Source organism: Carcharodon carcharias, chromosome 10, assembly GCF_017639515.1.
Source record: "Carcharodon carcharias isolate sCarCar2 chromosome 10, sCarCar2.pri, whole genome shotgun sequence".
Classification (NCBI taxonomy): domain Eukaryota; kingdom Metazoa; phylum Chordata; class Chondrichthyes; order Lamniformes; family Lamnidae; genus Carcharodon; species Carcharodon carcharias.
Window position 1 is genome coordinate 151,045,288 of NC_054476.1, and position 18,230 is coordinate 151,063,517.

An 18,230-nucleotide genomic window follows, 5' to 3' on the forward strand; every position below is an offset into this window, starting at 1 on the left:
CCCACAGTCCCATCACACTGGGGTATATCAGCAAACACACCGCTTACATGAAAAACGTTACTGGCACCTCCTGAGAAGGAATGAATCCTGACAAGATTTTGATCAGCAAGGACTTGACTCTATTTGATTGTTTTTCGCTGCATGGTGACTTTCACTCATTTAGAAACTTTCTTTTTAAAAACATAATTTTTGTAGAAATACACCATCCAGAATAAAACGCTGTGATATTTTTTAGCAGCACCTGTGATCCAGTGGAAAATGCGGTTGAAGGGAGAATCATTACTATAATGATGATGTAGCCTTATCCCCAAACTATATTCGGTAATCATACACTATGGCGTCAATCCCTGAGAAACTCTGGCGTGAATCATATTCGCATTGGGAATTATTTTAATTATTTATTGTTAATTTACTCTGAGGTTTTACACAGTGATTGCTGACTGAGAATGCTTTAAAATCATTTTGCTATACAATATTATTCTCAGCAAGGGATGAGTAATGTAGATGCAAGCAAATATTCTCACCCATTGGTCCAACATTTGGCAGAATGGTCTTTTTCTTCTTCAGGCGGGTACATTGGTGCTGTCAAGGCTTTTGCAGTGTTCAATGGCTTGATTGATTTGTGTTTGATTATGTTAGTCTGTTCACTGAGCTATGTTCATTGTGCTTGATTGCTTAAGCCTGGGTGGACCCTTTGAGAGCAAAATTAAACAGAAGCTTCCAGAGAGAGAAAGATCTGTGGAGTGCGAGCTGTGGACATGTGTGGAGGCACCTGGAATTGAAGAGCTGTTTTAAAGTACTGTAAATAAACTTACTGTAGACTTAGGGCTAATATCATCTCTGCATTATTCTGAGGTAAATCAAATATTTGAGATGTACAACAAACCAGCGAATACACAACAGCTTCCTAAGCACTGCAAAGTGTTTTCTTGGCGCAGTTGGGAATAGCGTTACTTCCGACTCAGAAGGTCTGAGGTTCCATCCCTTCTTCAAAGTTACTTTGTGCCATTGCCTACTGACCTAGAGCCAGAAATTTACAAGCCCCTGTCAACTTCCAAAATTCCCAAACAAAAACAGAAGTACCTGGAAAAACTCAGCAGGTCTGGCAGCATCGGCGGAGAAGAAAAGAGTTGACGTCTCGAGTCCTCATGACCCTTCGACAGAACTAGGTGAATCCAAGGAAGGGGTGAAATATAAGCTGGTTTAAGGTGTGTGTGGGGGGGTTTGGGTGGGGGGGGGAGAGAAGTGGAGGGGGGGTGGTGTGGTCAGGTCAACCACACCACCTCACTCCACTTCTCTCCCCCCACCCAAACCCCCCCCACCACACACACACACACCTTAAATTTCACCCCTTCCTTGGATTCACCTAGTTCTGTTGAAGGGTCATGAGGACTCGAAACGTCAACTCTTTTCTTCTCTGCCGATGCTGCCAGACCTGCTGAGTTTTTCCAGGTAATTCTGTTTTTGTTTTGGATTTCCAGCATCCACAGTTTTTTTGTTTTTATCCAAAATTCCCACACCAACAACAAATGACCTCTAGTTAATCTGAGGATCTACAACAATTGGACTTTGTGGCCAAAAGAGGACAGAGCAGCTCAAAAACAGCTCTGCCTTAATAGCAGAATAATACATTGTGTGTTACATGTTGAAGTGCTTCATTTGACCTACCGGTGAGCAACAGCATAGGAAATCTGTTAACGTCTAATAAGTGTGTCCATGGTGTCATTTGGCACTATTCGACCTCTCCGAATCTGGCAATCTGGCATTAGGCTTCTACAAATTGGACATGGGACCCCGAAGCAAGTCCTGGATTCAAATGTCTTAAATATAATTAAGATAAATCAACAACAATCAGATCTGGATATCTCTGTTTTCTCTAAATTGTTAACTATTGATGTGTTCTGCCAATGATGCTCTATTTAATGAACATTTGGAAAGTGTCAAGTTTAAAGTCATGGTTGCTATCAATGAATCCCTGTTTATTCAAAGTTTTATGAGTTGGGATCTGTCTATCAGATGCCTGCACACTGCCAACAATACTCTATTTATTAAATAATTGGCAGGAGACTGGAGTTTCCCTGTAGCAACTGATGTCCCAAGTTAACAGTGATCTCGCTATCAAAATAAAAAACAAAAGTGCTTGAAAAAAACTTAGCAGGTCTGGCAGCCTCTGTGGAGAGAGAAATAGAGCTAACGTTTTGAGTCCAATATGACTCTTTCTCGGATGTCTTGTTATCCATTGGCTGCTCCCCATGCTGCAGAATGTCACCTTGATCCCTGCTTTTCTTGACTAAATTCATCAAGGGTCTATGTGGGCTTTGCAATAGTTAATTGTAGCGCAAGTCCAATTGCCAGTATAATTGGTCCTGAAAGGAAAGCTAGTCCACGGCGAATTATCAGTTGTTTTGTGGACAAGATTTTTCCAACTGTGGTAACACCAATTTCCAGTGCAGCGGACTCTTCTCTCAGTTGTTCCGTGTCTGTGTTAATCTCCACTTGGCTAAGATTGGTCAACACAACGACAACAGGATCCTCCGTATTCAGTCCTGTAAAGGAAAATCACATTGAAAGACACTATCGAGCAAAGTTATAGAAGGCTGGAGATTTGAACCCAATGAATGACTGGTGCAATATGAGTTACAGGCAAAGTTATTCATATTGTGCTATGACCTGTGAAAATGAGGAATAAATGCCTTCTACAGTCAGAGCCTCCCTTCTCCAGGGCTGCATAAAACTCTGTTGTTGCTCATTCTGTTGTGTGTGTGTGTGTGTGTGTGTGTGTGTGTGTGTGTGTGTTTGTGTGTGTGTGTGTGTGTGTTTGTGTGTGTGTGTTTGTGTGTGTGTGTTTGTGTGTGTGTGTGTGTGTGTTTGTGTGTGTGTGTGTAGTAAAAGATGAATTTCCTTCACAAGATATATTGTTGGGCACGCACCCAACATACCCGAGCATGAAATAGCGTGTGATGATGTTGGGTGAGCGTCCCGACATCATTGCGCAATTGAGTGATTTTTCATTCGGCGGGCGCGTGTGAGAGCGCTACCACTGACACTTAAGAAGTCTATTAAGGCCATTAATCAATGAATTAACCTATATTTTTCGTTGCCCATCCAACGTTATGGTTGGTGGGCGGGCGAATCGGCCAGGCAGCCTTTGAACTTTTGAGGAAACCTCAACCTCAAAGGCTTCCAGAATGTGCAGCTGGTGTGCGACCACCAGGAATGCATCCTGCAGGTGTGTGCACGGTTTCCAGGGAGTGTGCATGACGCCTACATCCCGAGTCAGTCACAGATCCCTCGAGTCTTCCAGGGTCCACAGAAGCTGCAGGGTTGGCTCCTCGGGGACAAGGGCTACCTGCAGAGGCTGTGGCTGAAGTCACCCGTGTGGTGGCCTCAGGTGCCTGGACTGGTCTGAGGAAGCCCTCCAGTACAGTCCGCAGAGGGTGTCATGCAACATCATCACCTGCTGAGGAGGTCCTCGGAGGCGACGATGACAGGGATGAGGCCAGACGAGGCAGGTGTGCTCGGGAGGCTCTCATAGCTGCCAGATTTGTGGAGGATGATGATGACATGCAGTGAGGAGACACCATAGATCCTCACATCGTATTTGTGAACGTTTGACTCCAGTCTGGCTTATGGCAGCATGAATACCCTCTGTGATAATGCTCCTGTATGGAGATGCAGTGGAGGCCCTAATAGTTGCACGATTGCAGGAGGATGATGACAACATGCAGAGGACACTCAATTGATCTTCACACAGCCTCCGAGAATATCTGATTCCTGTCTGGCTGAGGACAGCTCACTTGCGCTCAGTGATCAGGGTCATATCATAGAGATGCAGCCATGAAACTTTAGAAGCATCTGATGCTTTGTCCGCCTTCAGCACTTGAGCCCTTCAGAAGCTGCAGCACAGCATCAGTGGTTACAGATGCTGAAATGATGGGGCCAGCACCCCCTTGAGGATGCTGAGAGCACACAGAGAGAATGAGTGAATTCTGTGGCGCCTGCCCGCTACATTCTGGAAACAATAACAAGCACCGCTGGAGTGAAATTGAGCTGCCTGGCACTCATCTCATGTACACACTGTTGGATGCCAACGATGGCATCAGCAATGGAATTAAGCCCGCATAGCAGTGCAGGAGCAATGTCCTGGACCAAGGTCTCCAGCCTACCAGTGTTGATCTCGGTGCGTTGGAAACCATGCGCACATCTGGTCAACACTGGTAGGATGGAGACCTTGGTCCAGGACCGAGGTCAACACTCAGAATGAAGGCGGACAGACTCCTCCATTGTGCCTTGCAATCTGAGGAGTGCACTGGGATATCCCTTCCTGTTGTTCCCTAGCTTGCCTTTGCAGCTCCAGCAACTATGACATGACCGAGTCCAGAGGCTCATCATCTGAGATTTGGATTCAGAAACGTTCTAACCTCCAGCAATCCACAGAGTGCCGGGGATCTGGGAAGTCCCTGCCACTGCCTGCTGCAGATCAGAAAGTGCGATGTGCTCATCAGATTGTGGTCCCGAGGCTACCCTAAAGCTATATTCCACCGAGGTGTGTGTCTCTGTGCTGGTGGAGGGTGTGGTTGAGGATGTGACAGGACTTCAGGGAGGGTGCCTTCAGATTCCTCTTCAGAGGTTTCTTTGGGGCTTGATTGGAGGCCCTGGGTCATGGACTCTTTCAACTGTTTGGCAGATGTGCCTGCGAAAGCCAGGAGAGATAATTAATGCATGGCAGTGGTCTGTGAAAGAGGACACATCACTCACAACATGGTTGTCTGATGGATGTTGCACTGCTGGATCCTCACTTGGTAGAGCATCTCCGACCTCACTGTCAGTACAGGACCGATCCAGATCCTCACCAGCCAGCTGGACGGCTGTTTCCAAAGCCCACGAGGACCTTGATTTCAGACATTCTGCCACTGGCCTGCAACGTCTCTCTTGTGTGCCAGCTTGTCTTGCATGGATAGAGATGGAGAAAGTGTAAGCAGGATGCCTGCCAGGCCAGATGGTAAATGTGCCTAGCCTGTGTGGGTGGTCCTATGGATGGAGTGAGGGTAATGACGGCGTGTGTGAAAGAGTGAATGGTGATGTCCCTCGAACTGGCAATAAGTGAGGGCCCTGTGGATGTGTGCTGGATTTGTAAGTGTGTGAGTTGAGAATGATGAAAAGCGTGAATGGAGGAGATCACAGAATCACAGTATCACAGTGCAGAAAAGGCCCTTTGGCCCATCGAGTCTGTACCGACAGGTGAGAAACACCTGACCTACCTACCTAATCCCATTTGCCAGCACTTGGCCCATGGCCTTGAATATTATGACGTGCCAAGTGCTCACCCAGGAATTTTTTTTAAAGGATGTGAGGCAACCCACCTCCACCACCCTCCCAGGCAGTGCATTCCAGACCGTCACCACCCTCTGGGTAAAACAGCTTTTCCTCACATCCCCCATAAACCTCCTGCCTCTCACCTTGAACTTGTGTCCCCTCATGACTGACCCTTCAACTAAGGGGAACAGCTGCTCCCTATCCACCCTGTCCATGCCCCTCATAATCAGACATCCCTTCCTGATGTTCCCGAGCTTGCCTTTGCAGCTCCAGAGTCCAGAGGCTCGCCAGGAGATCATTCATCCTCTTGCGGCACCGGGCGGCTGTCCTCTTTTGCAGTGTGTTGCCGCTGGCACCGCCTCCCAATCCAGATTGGTCACGTTGCTGCCCATCCTGTGGCCAGAGCGGAGGGCACGGGACATCCCGGCGGACCTCCACAGCATCCAGCAGTCACTTGAAGGACCAGTCGTCAAACTGCGGGGGCTGCAGTCTTCTTGCCTTTGACGACCATGTCTCCTGGGCAGCAGCGGTGAGCTGGAAGCAACAAGCACTGTGCTTGCGGCTGACCTTTAAACATGGCGCCTGGTGTGATGCAAAGGCGGGCAAATGAGGAGCCGCCCACAATGGAAGCGGCTTGTTTCCTGAGAGTGTGTAAAACAGTGAGGTGGGCTCGGGAACGAGAGGCATGAAAACCCGTCTTCGCCGTTGGCGGGCAGCCCACCGTTTCACCCGCCTGCTAGGCACTTGGTGGAAGTTTGGGAAAATTCCGCCCAAGAAGTGTCGTTAACTGACTATTAATGATGTGAACTAGGTCGGTAGATTGCTGAATCGGTAGGCGGTCCTATCTTGTAAATTGCAGAGACGTTAGCTCATGGCTAGTTGGTGGGTAGTTCTCCTGTGTTTATGGGTTGTTGAAAGATAGAGTGTAACCATTGCCACAGCTTCCTTGCAACAATTTTATGTGCATGTGGTCTGGGGTGTCATCAGGGCCACAAGCTTTAGATGCATCATTGTTATGGCGGAATTTCTCAACACCCTTAATTTTTTTTGGTTTTTTTAAAATTTCGTTCAGGGGATGTGAGCTTCTCTGGCTGGGCCAGCGTTTATTGCCCATCCCTAGTTGCCCTTGAGAAGGTGGTGGTGAGCTGCCTTCTTGAACTGCTGCGGTCCATGTGGTGTAGGTACACCCACAGTGCTGTTAGGGAGGGAGTTCCAGGATTTCCAGCGACAGTGAAGGAACGGCGATATATTTTCAAGTCAGGGTGGTGAGTGACTTGGAGGGGAACTTCCAGGTGGTGGTGTTCCCATCTATCTGCTGCCCTTGTCCTTCTAGATGGTAGTGGTCATGGGTTTGAAAAGTGCTCTCTAACGAGCCATGGTGAACTCCTGCAGTGCTTCTTGTAGATGTTACACACTGCTGCTACTGTGTGTCGATGGGGGAGGGAGTGAATTTTTGTGGATGTGGGGCCAATTAAGCAGACTGCATTGTCCTGGATGGTGTCCAGCTTCTTCAGTGTTGTTGGAGCTGTACTCATCCAGGCAAGTAAGAAGTATTCCATCACATTCCTGACCTGTACCTTGTAGATGGTGGACAGGCTTTGGGGAGTCAGGAGGTGAGTTACTCGTCACATGATTCCTAGCCTCTGACCTGCTCTTGTAGCCACAGTATTTATATGGCTAGTCTAGTTCAGTTCCAGGTCAATGGTAACCCCCAGGATGTTGATGTTGGGGGATTCAGTGATGGTAATGCCATTGAACATCAACGGGCGTTGGTTGGATTCTCTCTTGTTGGAGGTGGTCATTGCCTGACACTTGTGTGGCACGAATGTTACTTGCCACTTGTCAGCCCACGCCTGGATATTGTCCAGGTCTTGCTGCATTTGGACATAGAGTGCTTCAGTATCTGAGGAGTCATGAATGGTGCTGAATATTGTGCAATCATCAGCGAACATCCCAACTTCTGACCTTATGACGGAAGGAAGGTCATTGATGAAGCAGCTGAAAATGGTTGGGCATAAGAGGAAATCCTGCAGTGATGTCCTGGAGCTGAGATGACTGACCTTCAACAATCACAACCATTTCCTTTGTGCTAGGTATGACCACAACCAGCGAAGAGTTTTCCCCCTTATTCCCATTGACAACAGTTTTGCCAGGGCTCCTTGATGCCACACACGGTCAATTGCTGCCTTGATGTCAAAAGCAGTCACTCTCACCTCACCGGTTCAGCTCTTTTGTCCATGATGAACCAAGGCTGTAATAAGGTCAGGAGCTGAGTGGCCCTGGCTGAACACAAACTGGCCATCAGTGAGCAGGTTATTGCTAAGCAAGTGCCGCTTGATAGCACTGCTGATGACCCCTGCCCTTCCATCACTTTACTGATGATCGAGAGTAGACTGATGGGGCGGTAATTGGCCAGGTTGGATTTGTCCTGCTTTTTGTGTACAGGACATACCTGGGCAATTTTCCACATAGCCAGATAGATTCCAGTGTTGTAGCTGTACTGGAACAGCTTGGCTAGGGGCATGGCAAGTTCTGGAGCACAAGTCTTCAGTACTGTTGCCGGAATATTGTCAGGGCCCATAGTCTTTGCAGTATCCAGTGCCTTCAGCCATTTCTTGATATCACATGGAGTGAATCAAATTGGCTGAAGACTGGCATCTGTGAAGCTGGGGATCTCTGGAGGAAGCTGAGATGGATTATCCACTCGGCACTTCTGGCTGAAGATTATTGCAATTGCTTCATCCTTATCTTTTGCAATGATGTGTTGGGCTCCTCCATCATTGAAGGTAGGGGATATTTGTGGAGCCTTCTCTTCCTCCAGTGAGTTGTTTAGTTATCCACCACCATTCACGACTGGGTATGGCAGAACTTAGATCTGACCCATTGGTTGTGGGATCGCTTACCTCTGTCTATCACTTGCTGCTTATGCTGTTTGACATGCAAGTAGTCCTGTTTTATAACTTCACCAGGTTGACACCTCATTTTTAGGTATGCCTGCTGCTACTCCTGGCATGCGCTCCTGCATTCTTCATTGAACCAGGATTGATCCCCTGGCTTGATGGTAATGGTAGAGTGGGGGATATGCCAGGCCATGAGGTTACAGATTGTGTTCGAGTATTATTCTGCTGCTGATGATGGCCCACAGTGCCTCATGGATGCCCAGTCTTGAGTTGTAGATCTGTTTGAAACCTATCCCATTTAGCATAGTGGTAGTGCCACACAACATGATGGAGGGTATCCTCAATGTGAAGGCGGGACTTCGTCTCCACAATGACTGTGCGGTGGTCACTCCTACCAATACTGTCGTGGACATATGCATCTGCAGCAGGCAGGTTGGTGAGGACGAGGTGATGTTCAACATGGAGGAGCACTGAATCATCAGCTGAGGGAGGGCAGTACATGGTAATCAGCAGGAGGTTTCCTGCCCATGCTATCATGGGGTCTGGAGTCAATGTTGAGGACTCGCAGGGCAACTCCCTCCCGACTGTGTACCACTGTGCTGGCACCTCTGTTAGGCCTGTCCTGCCAGGGACGGTGATGTCTGGCACATTATCCGTAATATATGATTCCACAAGGATGACTATGTTGCTGGTCTATGAGATAGCTCTCCCAAATTTGGCATTAACCCAAGGAGGACTTTGCAGGGTCTTCAGGGCTACAATTGCAATTTCTAGTGCCTAAGTCAATCTCATTCCTTTTTTTGTGCCTTTGTAGCAGTTTGTTATAACTGAGTGGCTTGTTAGGCTATTCAGAGGGCATTTAAGAGTCAACCACATTGCCGTGGGGTCTGGAGTCACATGAGAGAAGGCATATTAATGAATCAGATGGGTTGAACAATCGACGATGGTTTCATGGTCATCATTGGATTTTTAATTGAATTCAAATTCCACCATCTGCTATGGCAGGATTCGAACCCAGGTCCCCAGAGTATTACCCTGGGCCGCTGGTTTACTACTCCAGTGACAATACCACTACACCATTGCCTCCCCACATTGCAATTGTAACATCTGGCATGTCTTTGTAAGGCTGCCCACGTACTACAGATTCGTACTCAGGTGCTCTTGATTCTTCCTTGAAGACACACTGAAACTGCGAGCTTAGAGCTTCAACTTCATCTTAGTCATCCAGCAGTAACTTACCCCTATATGCAAAGTCGCTTTCCTGGTATTACCCTTTTTTTAAAAAAAAATTTAATATACCTTCAAAATTTCCTGGGGTTTTCTGTCCTGGCCAGTTCAATTTTGTACTTACGCCTGGCACATCAAATTTCTCTGTTGACCACAGTTCGGTGCTGTCCAAACTTAACGCAGGCTTCCTCTTTCTTTGAAGAATCGTTGTTCCACCAAGGATGTTCAGCACGGGTATGTAGTTTCTCCTTCTTGAGATGGCACTCCTCTTTCCAGAGTCGATTTTGTGAGGAGCACGCAAACGATTTACACATTTGGTAAACATTTCCCACCTGAGTTGGTTGGTCTCAGGAGAGTTGTTGAACAACTGTTCTGTCATCTGTACAGCTTGGCTCTTAAAGAGATCAATATTGTTACCCTGCCACTGCAGCACTTTCCTTGGTGGTTTTCAGTGATTGTGCCCAAAGCAGAAACCTTATCCCAAAATTTTTAGGATTCGAGGATGTCCACCCTTTTCCCCCCTCTCTCAACTTTCCTTATTTACATAACCAGACTTTATAAACAGTCACAATAAACACAATCTGAAAGGAATTCATGAACGCTGAATTTTGCACCAATGTACACCATTTTCTTGCATTGGTTTTGCACTATGAGGAGATTATAGGTTAATTCACTTATGCATTAATGGGAAATCAAGTAAAGGTTCACCTTCAATTCTTCATACCTGCTGACATATCCTCATTCTGAGGATTAGAGGGGTTGCAAGTGGTGTCCACAGTTATCTTCATCCCTGCATTAACCACAGCCTTCAAAAGGAGCACAAAACCTCAGTTAAAGGAGAAGTAAACTTTTTGTACAATGTACAGCTACTTCTGCATCATTTTAAACTTGCCCCTGACATTGCCCACAGTCAGTTGACAATTTTTAAAAAATATATCTATACACATGATGATGGCCAAATTTCAGAACTGAGACTGAACCTTTGTAGGCAAGCGTGTTAAAGTATATGGAACCAAAGTGTGTGGATAGAGCCAAGCTACAGATCAGCCATAACCTATTTGAATGACAGAACAGGCTCAAGGGGCTGAATGGCCTCCTCCTATTCCTTTGCTCATTAACTTGCTGAACGAAGCCACCTAGAGGCCAGAGCCTGAAACTGCATTGTGACTACTGACAGAGCAAAATGATTTGTAAACACTGATGAGTGAGTGAGACAGAGGGAGACTGCCTAAATATGATATCGCTGGCTATGAGTTATATTTGCTCTAACTGCATATTTTGGTTCTATTGCAGAAACCTACAAGCAATAAAGAATATAGTTCAGTGCTGCATATTGTGAGTGCTTTGCTGTACCTGAAGGAAACTTCATTCATTTCAGTGGGTGTTGGAGTTCAGACCAACATAAAGGCCAATCTCAAGTGCCTGGGAAATTTTGGTTTTGGTTCAGCACGACAACAGAAACACTGAGCCCATTGGCATCAGCAGCTTTCAAAGTTCAGTTCCAGAGGCAAGCAGGTAGTTTGCTCACCCATTGTACCACTTAGTGACCCTCTTGGGAATGAATGAATTTTGTTGCAGGCAGGTTAGACAACTTCCAGCAATCATATGAAGAGGGACTTTTGGCAAATGCTGTTGGGAGGCAGGGGGCTTCTTAGCTGCTTGCTCTCCCACCTTGAGGGGAGGGGTGGTGTGGGACAGGGGACACAGTATGTGATATGAGGGGACAACAGGAAGCAGAGAAAAGAAGCTTACAAATCGGTGTAATTATTAACTGAGCTGCACTCACCTGATCAGATGCTTTGTCCCAATTCATTCTGGAAATCACAATTATAAAGAAGACTGCTTGGACAACCACGCAAATGAACAGTCCAGACCAAAGACCTGCAAAAATCATAATGGTGCAGTGAGTACGCAGGCTGTGCATTCTGTGATTATTCTTTCTATTAATGAAATCCTAGCCACACGTATCAATTGGCTCTGCTCTTGGACGTTGTCCTGACTTTAATACCACCATCTCCACTGACAATAGTTAAGATCAGTTGAGTCCAATGATATTAAAGTCTTCCTGCAATTGACAAGGCACAACTGAGAAGTGTGATCAGGATTGCAACAACACTCAGAATGTTCAACACCACCCAGAACAAAGCAGCCCACTTGAGGAGCACCCCATCCATCCCCTTAGCCATTGCACAGTGGCAGCAGTGTATACCATTTACAAAATGCACTGCAATAACTCACCAAGGTTCCTTCGCCAGCACCTCCCAAACCCACAAACCCAACACCTAGAAGACCAAGTGCAGCAGATGTATGGGGAAGATCATTACCTTCAACATCCTGACATTGGTTATATATCCGCCATGTCATCTCCATCGCTGGGTCAAAACATTAGAGCTCCTAACAGCACTGTGGGGGCACCTACACTGCACGGACTACAATGGTTTAAGTAGGAAGCCTGTCATCACCTTCTCAAGGGTTCTTGGGGGTTAAACTTGCCCATAGCCCGAGAATGAATGTTTTTAAAAATGACCAACGCTTCATAAACATCTGTTTTTTCCTTGAGGGTTTCAGCTGTGAAGCGAAGAAGTGTAAAGGCCACTGAAGAGCATGCAAAGCATCAGTGGTTTTGTCATGGAGTCAAACTCTTGATGTCAGCTAAGCTGTCGGGGGCCAAGTTTTGAGTAAAGGTCAGAGGTGAAGGAAAGCAAATCAGAGTCCAAGCCCATCTGGCTGGCCCAAGGTCAGTGCTCTAGGAGAGTTGGGAGCAAGGTTGGTCACTCGCTTTCACATCAGAAATATAGTATATTGGGACAGACAGACTCAATGGAGGGTAAGGGAAACAAAAATAATTGGGAGAAAATATCTAAACATACTTGAGATAAGTTCCTACCTAGGACACCAAGATGCGCAGCAAACATCAGTGTGACACCAAGGGGAAACCCAATTGAGTAGAAACCCACTAGGTTACCGATAGCTCCCAGCTTTTGCTTCCCAGCTCCTCTTAGTACACCACCACTTACAGTCTGCGGGACAGACAAAACACATGTTAACAATTCATTATCTTGTAAAGTGACTTTGATGAAGACACATTAAGAGAAATGGGAGTATGCTTTTCTTTTAGAGCCGTTCACCCAAAGGGTGGTCAAACCACTGTTTAAGGGCAGGTGATATGGCTATTTACATAATAGAAAGCCAAATTTGTATCTCCACAGCAACTTTCACCCCATCCCAAACAAGTTTACTGCTAGTGAAGTACTGGGTGGTCACTGTTGCTATGTGACAAACAGCAATGTGATAATGACCAGATAATTTGTTTTCAATTATGTCGATTAAGGGATAAATATTGGCCAGGGCACTGGGGGGTAACTTCCTTGATCTTCTTTAAGGGAGTGGCTGTGGGAACCTGAAGGGGTGGATGGTGCCTCCGTTTATCGCCTGACTGAAAGACGGAACCTCTGACAGTGGAGCCCAGCAATGCATTGGAGCTTAGATTTTTCTGCTCAAGTCTCTGGAGTGGGACTTGAACTCAACAACCTTCTGAATCAGAGTCAACAGTGCTACCCACTCAACCAAGACTATGTCCGCAGTAGGTGTATGAGGGAATGGCAAAAATATCCGGGAATGATTGGCAGAGTCTGGGTTGGCAGAGAAGCAGATGCAGAGCTCTGTCTCCTGCTGTAAGGAACACTTGTGGCTATTGTGTAGCCAGAAGTTCACAGCATACATAGGAACAAGGGTAGGCCATTCATCCTGTTGAGCCTGCTCCGCTATATAATACGATCATGGCTGATTGAGCAATTCAATACCTTTTCCCTACACTATCCCCTTAACCCTTTATGATATTGTTAATCAGAAATCTATCAGTCTCTACCTTAAACATACTCAGTGTCTGAGCTTCAACGGCCCTCTGGGATAGAAAGTTCCAAAGATTCACAACCCCCTGAGTAAAGAAAATTCTCCCCATCTCGGTCCTAAGTGGCTTCCCCCCTTATTTTGAAATTGTGTCCCCTGGTTCTAGACTCCCCAACCAGAGGAAACATCTTACCTGCATCTACCCTGTCTATTCCTACTTAAGTATTTTGTAGGTTTCAATGAGATCACTTCTCATTCTCACATTCAAGGAGATGAGTGTGTCAACCGTAACCTAAAACATGGCCAAGACAACAAAAACCAGTACTTAGCAGCCATTAATGTAGCAAAATATCCCAAAATGCTTCACTGGAATGTTTATCAAATTTAACACCAAGACACAAGGAGATATTTAAAAAATTGTGTATCAGGGTGATGAAGGAATGTCTTAAAGGAGAAGAGAGAAGCAAAGTGACAGCTTGGTTGAGGGAGGGGTTCCATAGCTTGGGCCCAGTGTTAATTCCATCTCAAGCCAGTTGAAGTATGAAACTAGACACTAATACTTTTTTTGATAATAGGTTTATTTACCGAATGCAGTATAACACATTTCTGCTTCCTGCCTCCTCCCCACATGTCCCAGCAGTCTCTCCTCATACTCTCTCGAGCAAATGGGAACGAACAAATTAACTAGTTAACAGCCCCTTAAAGGGGCACTGTAACAAAAGGCAACATTCTTAAAGGAAACTTAACAAATCAAATTAAAATGTTGTTCCCGGGGCTGATGATGCACTGCAGCCACCGCAGTGACCACCAGTCACAGAAGACCTCAAGTGTGCCAGCATGTTGACACCGCATGTCCCCTCTCTAGAGACACCTGGCCATGAACATAGCCACGGAAGAGGGGCAGACAGTCAGGCCGGACGACCCCCTTATCTGCCTGCAGCCTGGACTTGCTAATAGCCACCTTGGCCAAGCCCAGGAGCAGGCTCAGTCTTCTCTTATGTGCTGTTTTGAAAGAACGTAAATCAATAAAACAAAACAAAACAAACTAACAAAAGACAGCCTCTAATGGGTAACAAAAATAAAACTTCAAAAGGAAGCTAGCTAATCAAATTAAAATGTAAGCCCCAGGGCTGACGATGCACTCCAGACCCCATGGTGCCACTGGTCAAGGAAAGACGCAAGTGTGCCAGTGGACATTGCATGCTCCCTCTCCAGGGACACCTGGCTGTGAACGTAGCTGCAAAAGAGAGGCAGCAGTCCGGCTGGACGACTTGCTCGACCACCCGCTGCCTGGACCTATTGATGGCCACCTTGGCCAGGCCCAGGAGCAGGCTCGGTCTTTCATCATACGTGCTCTAGGTATTTAGTGAAACAATGCCTGTGTATCTTAACAGTATCATTAACCTGAAATTAACGCCCAGACAGCTGAAGGCACAGCCACCAATGGAGTGGGAAAGGAAGTCAGTGATGCACAAGAGGCCCGAATTGAAGGAGCTCAGCATTGTGGGTTGCAGAGCTGAGGGAGGCTGCAGGGACACGAGGAGGGGAAAGACCTTGGAGGGATTTGGAAACAAGAAACGGAATTTTAAATTGAGGGATCCAGCGTGAGTCACCAAGTGCAGGGTGACGGATGAACAGAATTTGGTGCGAGTTAGGATATGGGCACTGAAGTTTTAAAGGAAATCAAAATTTTGGAGGGTACAGGGTGGGTAGGCTGCCCAGGAAAGCCATGGAAAGTCTAATGGTATCAAAGGCAAGGATGGGGGTTTAAGCAGCAAATGAGTTGAGGCAACAGCAATCATTCAAAAAGACTTTCATTTAAGGGATTCAAAGGGGAAAATCAGTTCTCTCCACAGATTTACACTGATTTCCTGGGGGCCAGGCAAGTTCATGACTTACAGACAGCTCAATTACAATTGGAATCTATTTTGAGCATTTGCTGATGTAAACATCATGACTGTGAGAAAGTAACAAAAATTAGCCCCATGTTACTGAGATCCTCCTTTACTGGATAGCTGAATCTGTACTCATAAATTCACAGGAATGGTAAAAGAATTTCCTCCTTGCATTGGTCACTTTGTCTGAAATAAGCCAAACATTAAGATGCTTAAACCAGCAACTTTGAAGTGGAGGTTTTAAAGCAAATGGAAGACTTGGCTGGCATAAGCAACTGCCCTGTTTTAAACATCAATGCTTTAAGGGGTGGAGACCATTACCAGAATAGTTCCATAAATAAGGATGTTGTTGAAATACTCACAGCTATGGCTTCAAACCAGTGAAAAGCAGCAATTACTGGGTCAACGTCTGAAACCAACTGAATAATGTCCCTGCAAAAAGGAGAGGGGTGTCAGAGAGGATTTAGATGTTGCTGAATTCATTCTTTATGAAGTGAAGGCCGGTGAATTTTTAAACATTTAAATTAGTTTTACTAACTTGTCAGCAGTGAAGATGTAACCTAACACATTTCTTGAAGATCCCAGTATCCCTGCAATCAGCAAGGAACAGCATCCTGTTGGAATGCATGCAAAATAAATTATTTTAAAAAGGGACATGCTTGCATTTGCATGAAACCTTTCACAAACTCAAGACTCCTCAAAGCATTTTACAGCCAATTAAGGACTGTTCTTTAAAAACATGGAACCCGTTGTAAAATAGGGAACAGGGCAGCCAATGTGTACACAGCAAGATCCCACCAACAGCAGGGTGACCAGATAACCCGTTTTAGTGATGTTGGTTGAGGGATACATGTTGGCCAGGATATATTTAAAAGGGCTGCGCTTGATAACACGGAACTGTCCGAAAATAAATAAAAATAGAAAAAGCAGGACAAAGTCAGATTAAGACATTTCCCAAGTTCTAGTGAAGTATTTACACCAGAATCATCACGAACCTGTCTGTTCTCTTTGCAGGTGCTGACTGACCTGTTGTTGCTCTTTAAAAGAAAGACTCCCATTTCAGAAAGGACTCTATGATATATTGGTCAATATTGCCTCTACTCGCTTGTGGTTCCAACTATCTTAGGGTCAATAATGTCCCCAGATTTCGTATTCTCGTCATGGAGCCTTATCATTTGAGTGTATGTGGTCAGAAAACCTGAGCCTGTAGAGGAAGCTGAGGCAGTGCTCCAATGTGCCTACTGAGGTGCTGCTGTCCTTTGTACCATTGGTGCTGACCAGTGCACTGCTGACTGCTTTGAGTTGACATGCACACCTGCATCATCGCACAATTTTGTTGTGCGTTTAAAGTTGTGCCCCGACATTCCAGAAGAGGCTGAATGCCCAATACATGCATCTAGTATAACTGGCAGAAAATTAAGATGTACCAGCATAGTTGCACCCGGCTGTATGATACCGTTCACCTCTTTAGTGCTCAAATTGACTGCCAAAAATGGTTAAAATGCACTACATCATCTGACTGGTCGCTGTTTCAGTTAACAAGTTCATCACTAAAGCTTTAAATGATAAACTCACCAACGAAAGACAGCGCAACTGTAGCAGAGGTTTTAGCTTCCTCTGGATTCCTCGCACCCAGTGCGTTACCCACACGGACACTAGCAGCCACACCGCATCCCAGAGGGATCTGCAAAGCAAGGAGCAACATCAACTGTCCTGTCTTTTTTTTTTTAAATGCCATCTGGATGCTACTGCTGTGAATATGATTTCTGCTCACCGGTGCACTCAATTGGATGGGAGGTCGTGTGGTGCAGTGGGTAGTGTCCCTGCCTCTGAACTAGAAACTCTGGATTCACGTCCCCCTCCAGGATTTGAAGTCCAAGGAAGTTGTGTTTGTAACATGGTCAAACAGGTTGAATATCAATCTGTAAACCTTTCCAATACACAAATGACTGGCAGTTACAGCGGGGGAAACTCCTGGTCGGTCATGCTCTGGTTCCCCGACCTGGATAATTGGGAAAGATTACGTGGCAGAAAGGGCATCTGGCTGTAAAACCACCTTCCAAATGTAGCAAAAATATTGGTTGACATCAAGGTGACCCACCAGCATTGTGATGAGCCCATATAGTATGGGGAAGGAGGAAGAATGTGCTCATTTTGGGAATGCATGAAGTACTGTTGTTCTGAGCCATATGCATGGACTAGGAACATCTTAGCTGGAATCAATCCCTGACCTATGTGAAGCTAACTGACTTTAGTAAGAGTGGTTGTGAAGATACTATGATTGGACCCATGAGGGAGGAATAAAATCTAGCAGAGTCCTTGCTTCAGATCACTATCCCATGAAATAATGCGCTAACGGCTCAGTTTCTAAGCAGTAGGCTACTAGGGCAAGATATTAGAGAGCTGGTGGTGCCTATGGAACAATATCTGTATCCCACCCGGATCGGCCTGGTGTTTCCAGGATTAAAGAATTTCTAGTACATCTCCAGTGAGCAACACTTATCTTACAAAGATATTAGACAGGGGATGGGTTGGTGGGGAAAGCAGTATGATTGACAGCCACAATTAGATAATGATGTGCCAATTTGCTTTTCAATTGGTCAGTCAAGGGGTGAATGATAAGGATGGACACGTTGTGCGACCAATGGTGAGAGTTTGGGGGTAGGCCCATTGGGCACAGGAGGGTGAGACCTCAAGGAAGGCACAGCATGAGGGGGGAAGGGGCGGGGGCGGGATTTCAACTTGATGCCATACTGGGGTGGGGTTGGGGGTCCAGGGAAACCTGGAAAGAAGTCTGTCAATTACTTTTTAGCCCAGCCTCTGCAATCTCATCTGGCTTTCATGTTTCGGTTAAGTGGGCTTGATGACAGACTTGATTTCATCTCCAGTTCTTAAAGGGACTGCAAAGATGATAGTTGATGGATTTTGAAAGTGACACAACAAAAGGAGGAGCCTTTTTAAAAAACATTTTTCATTGGATATGGGTATCGCTAGTTAGGCCAGCACTTATTGCCCATCCCTAATTTCCCCTTTAGAAGGTGGT

At 46.0% G+C, this 18,230-nt stretch overlaps 1 protein-coding gene across 5 annotated transcripts in view; it reads right to left on the bottom strand.

Annotated features, from left to right (window-relative positions):
• Window positions 1-1,925: 1,925 nt before the first annotated feature.
• The window catches only part of LOC121283156 (multidrug and toxin extrusion protein 1-like), a 58,755-nt gene continuing 42,450 nt past the window's right edge, over window positions 1,926-18,230 (bottom strand). For 3 of the 5 annotated variants that reach the window (XM_041197329.1, XM_041197328.1, XM_041197330.1), the window contains 7 exons: window positions 16,763-16,871; window positions 15,726-15,801; window positions 15,550-15,619; window positions 12,331-12,463; window positions 11,230-11,324; window positions 10,168-10,249; window positions 1,926-2,546 (listed from right to left, as the gene is read on the bottom strand). In XM_041197329.1, the coding sequence (XP_041053263.1) occupies window positions 2,308-2,546; window positions 10,168-10,249; window positions 11,230-11,324; window positions 12,331-12,463; window positions 15,550-15,619; window positions 15,726-15,801; window positions 16,763-16,871 (804 nt within the window). In that variant the 3' untranslated portion in view covers window positions 1,926-2,307. Of the gene's footprint in view, window positions 2,547-10,151; window positions 10,250-11,229; window positions 11,325-12,330; window positions 12,464-15,549; window positions 15,620-15,725; window positions 15,802-16,762; window positions 16,872-18,230 lie in introns of all 5 variants that reach the window. The other 2 variants (XM_041197331.1, XM_041197332.1) reach the window with 2 other exon arrangements.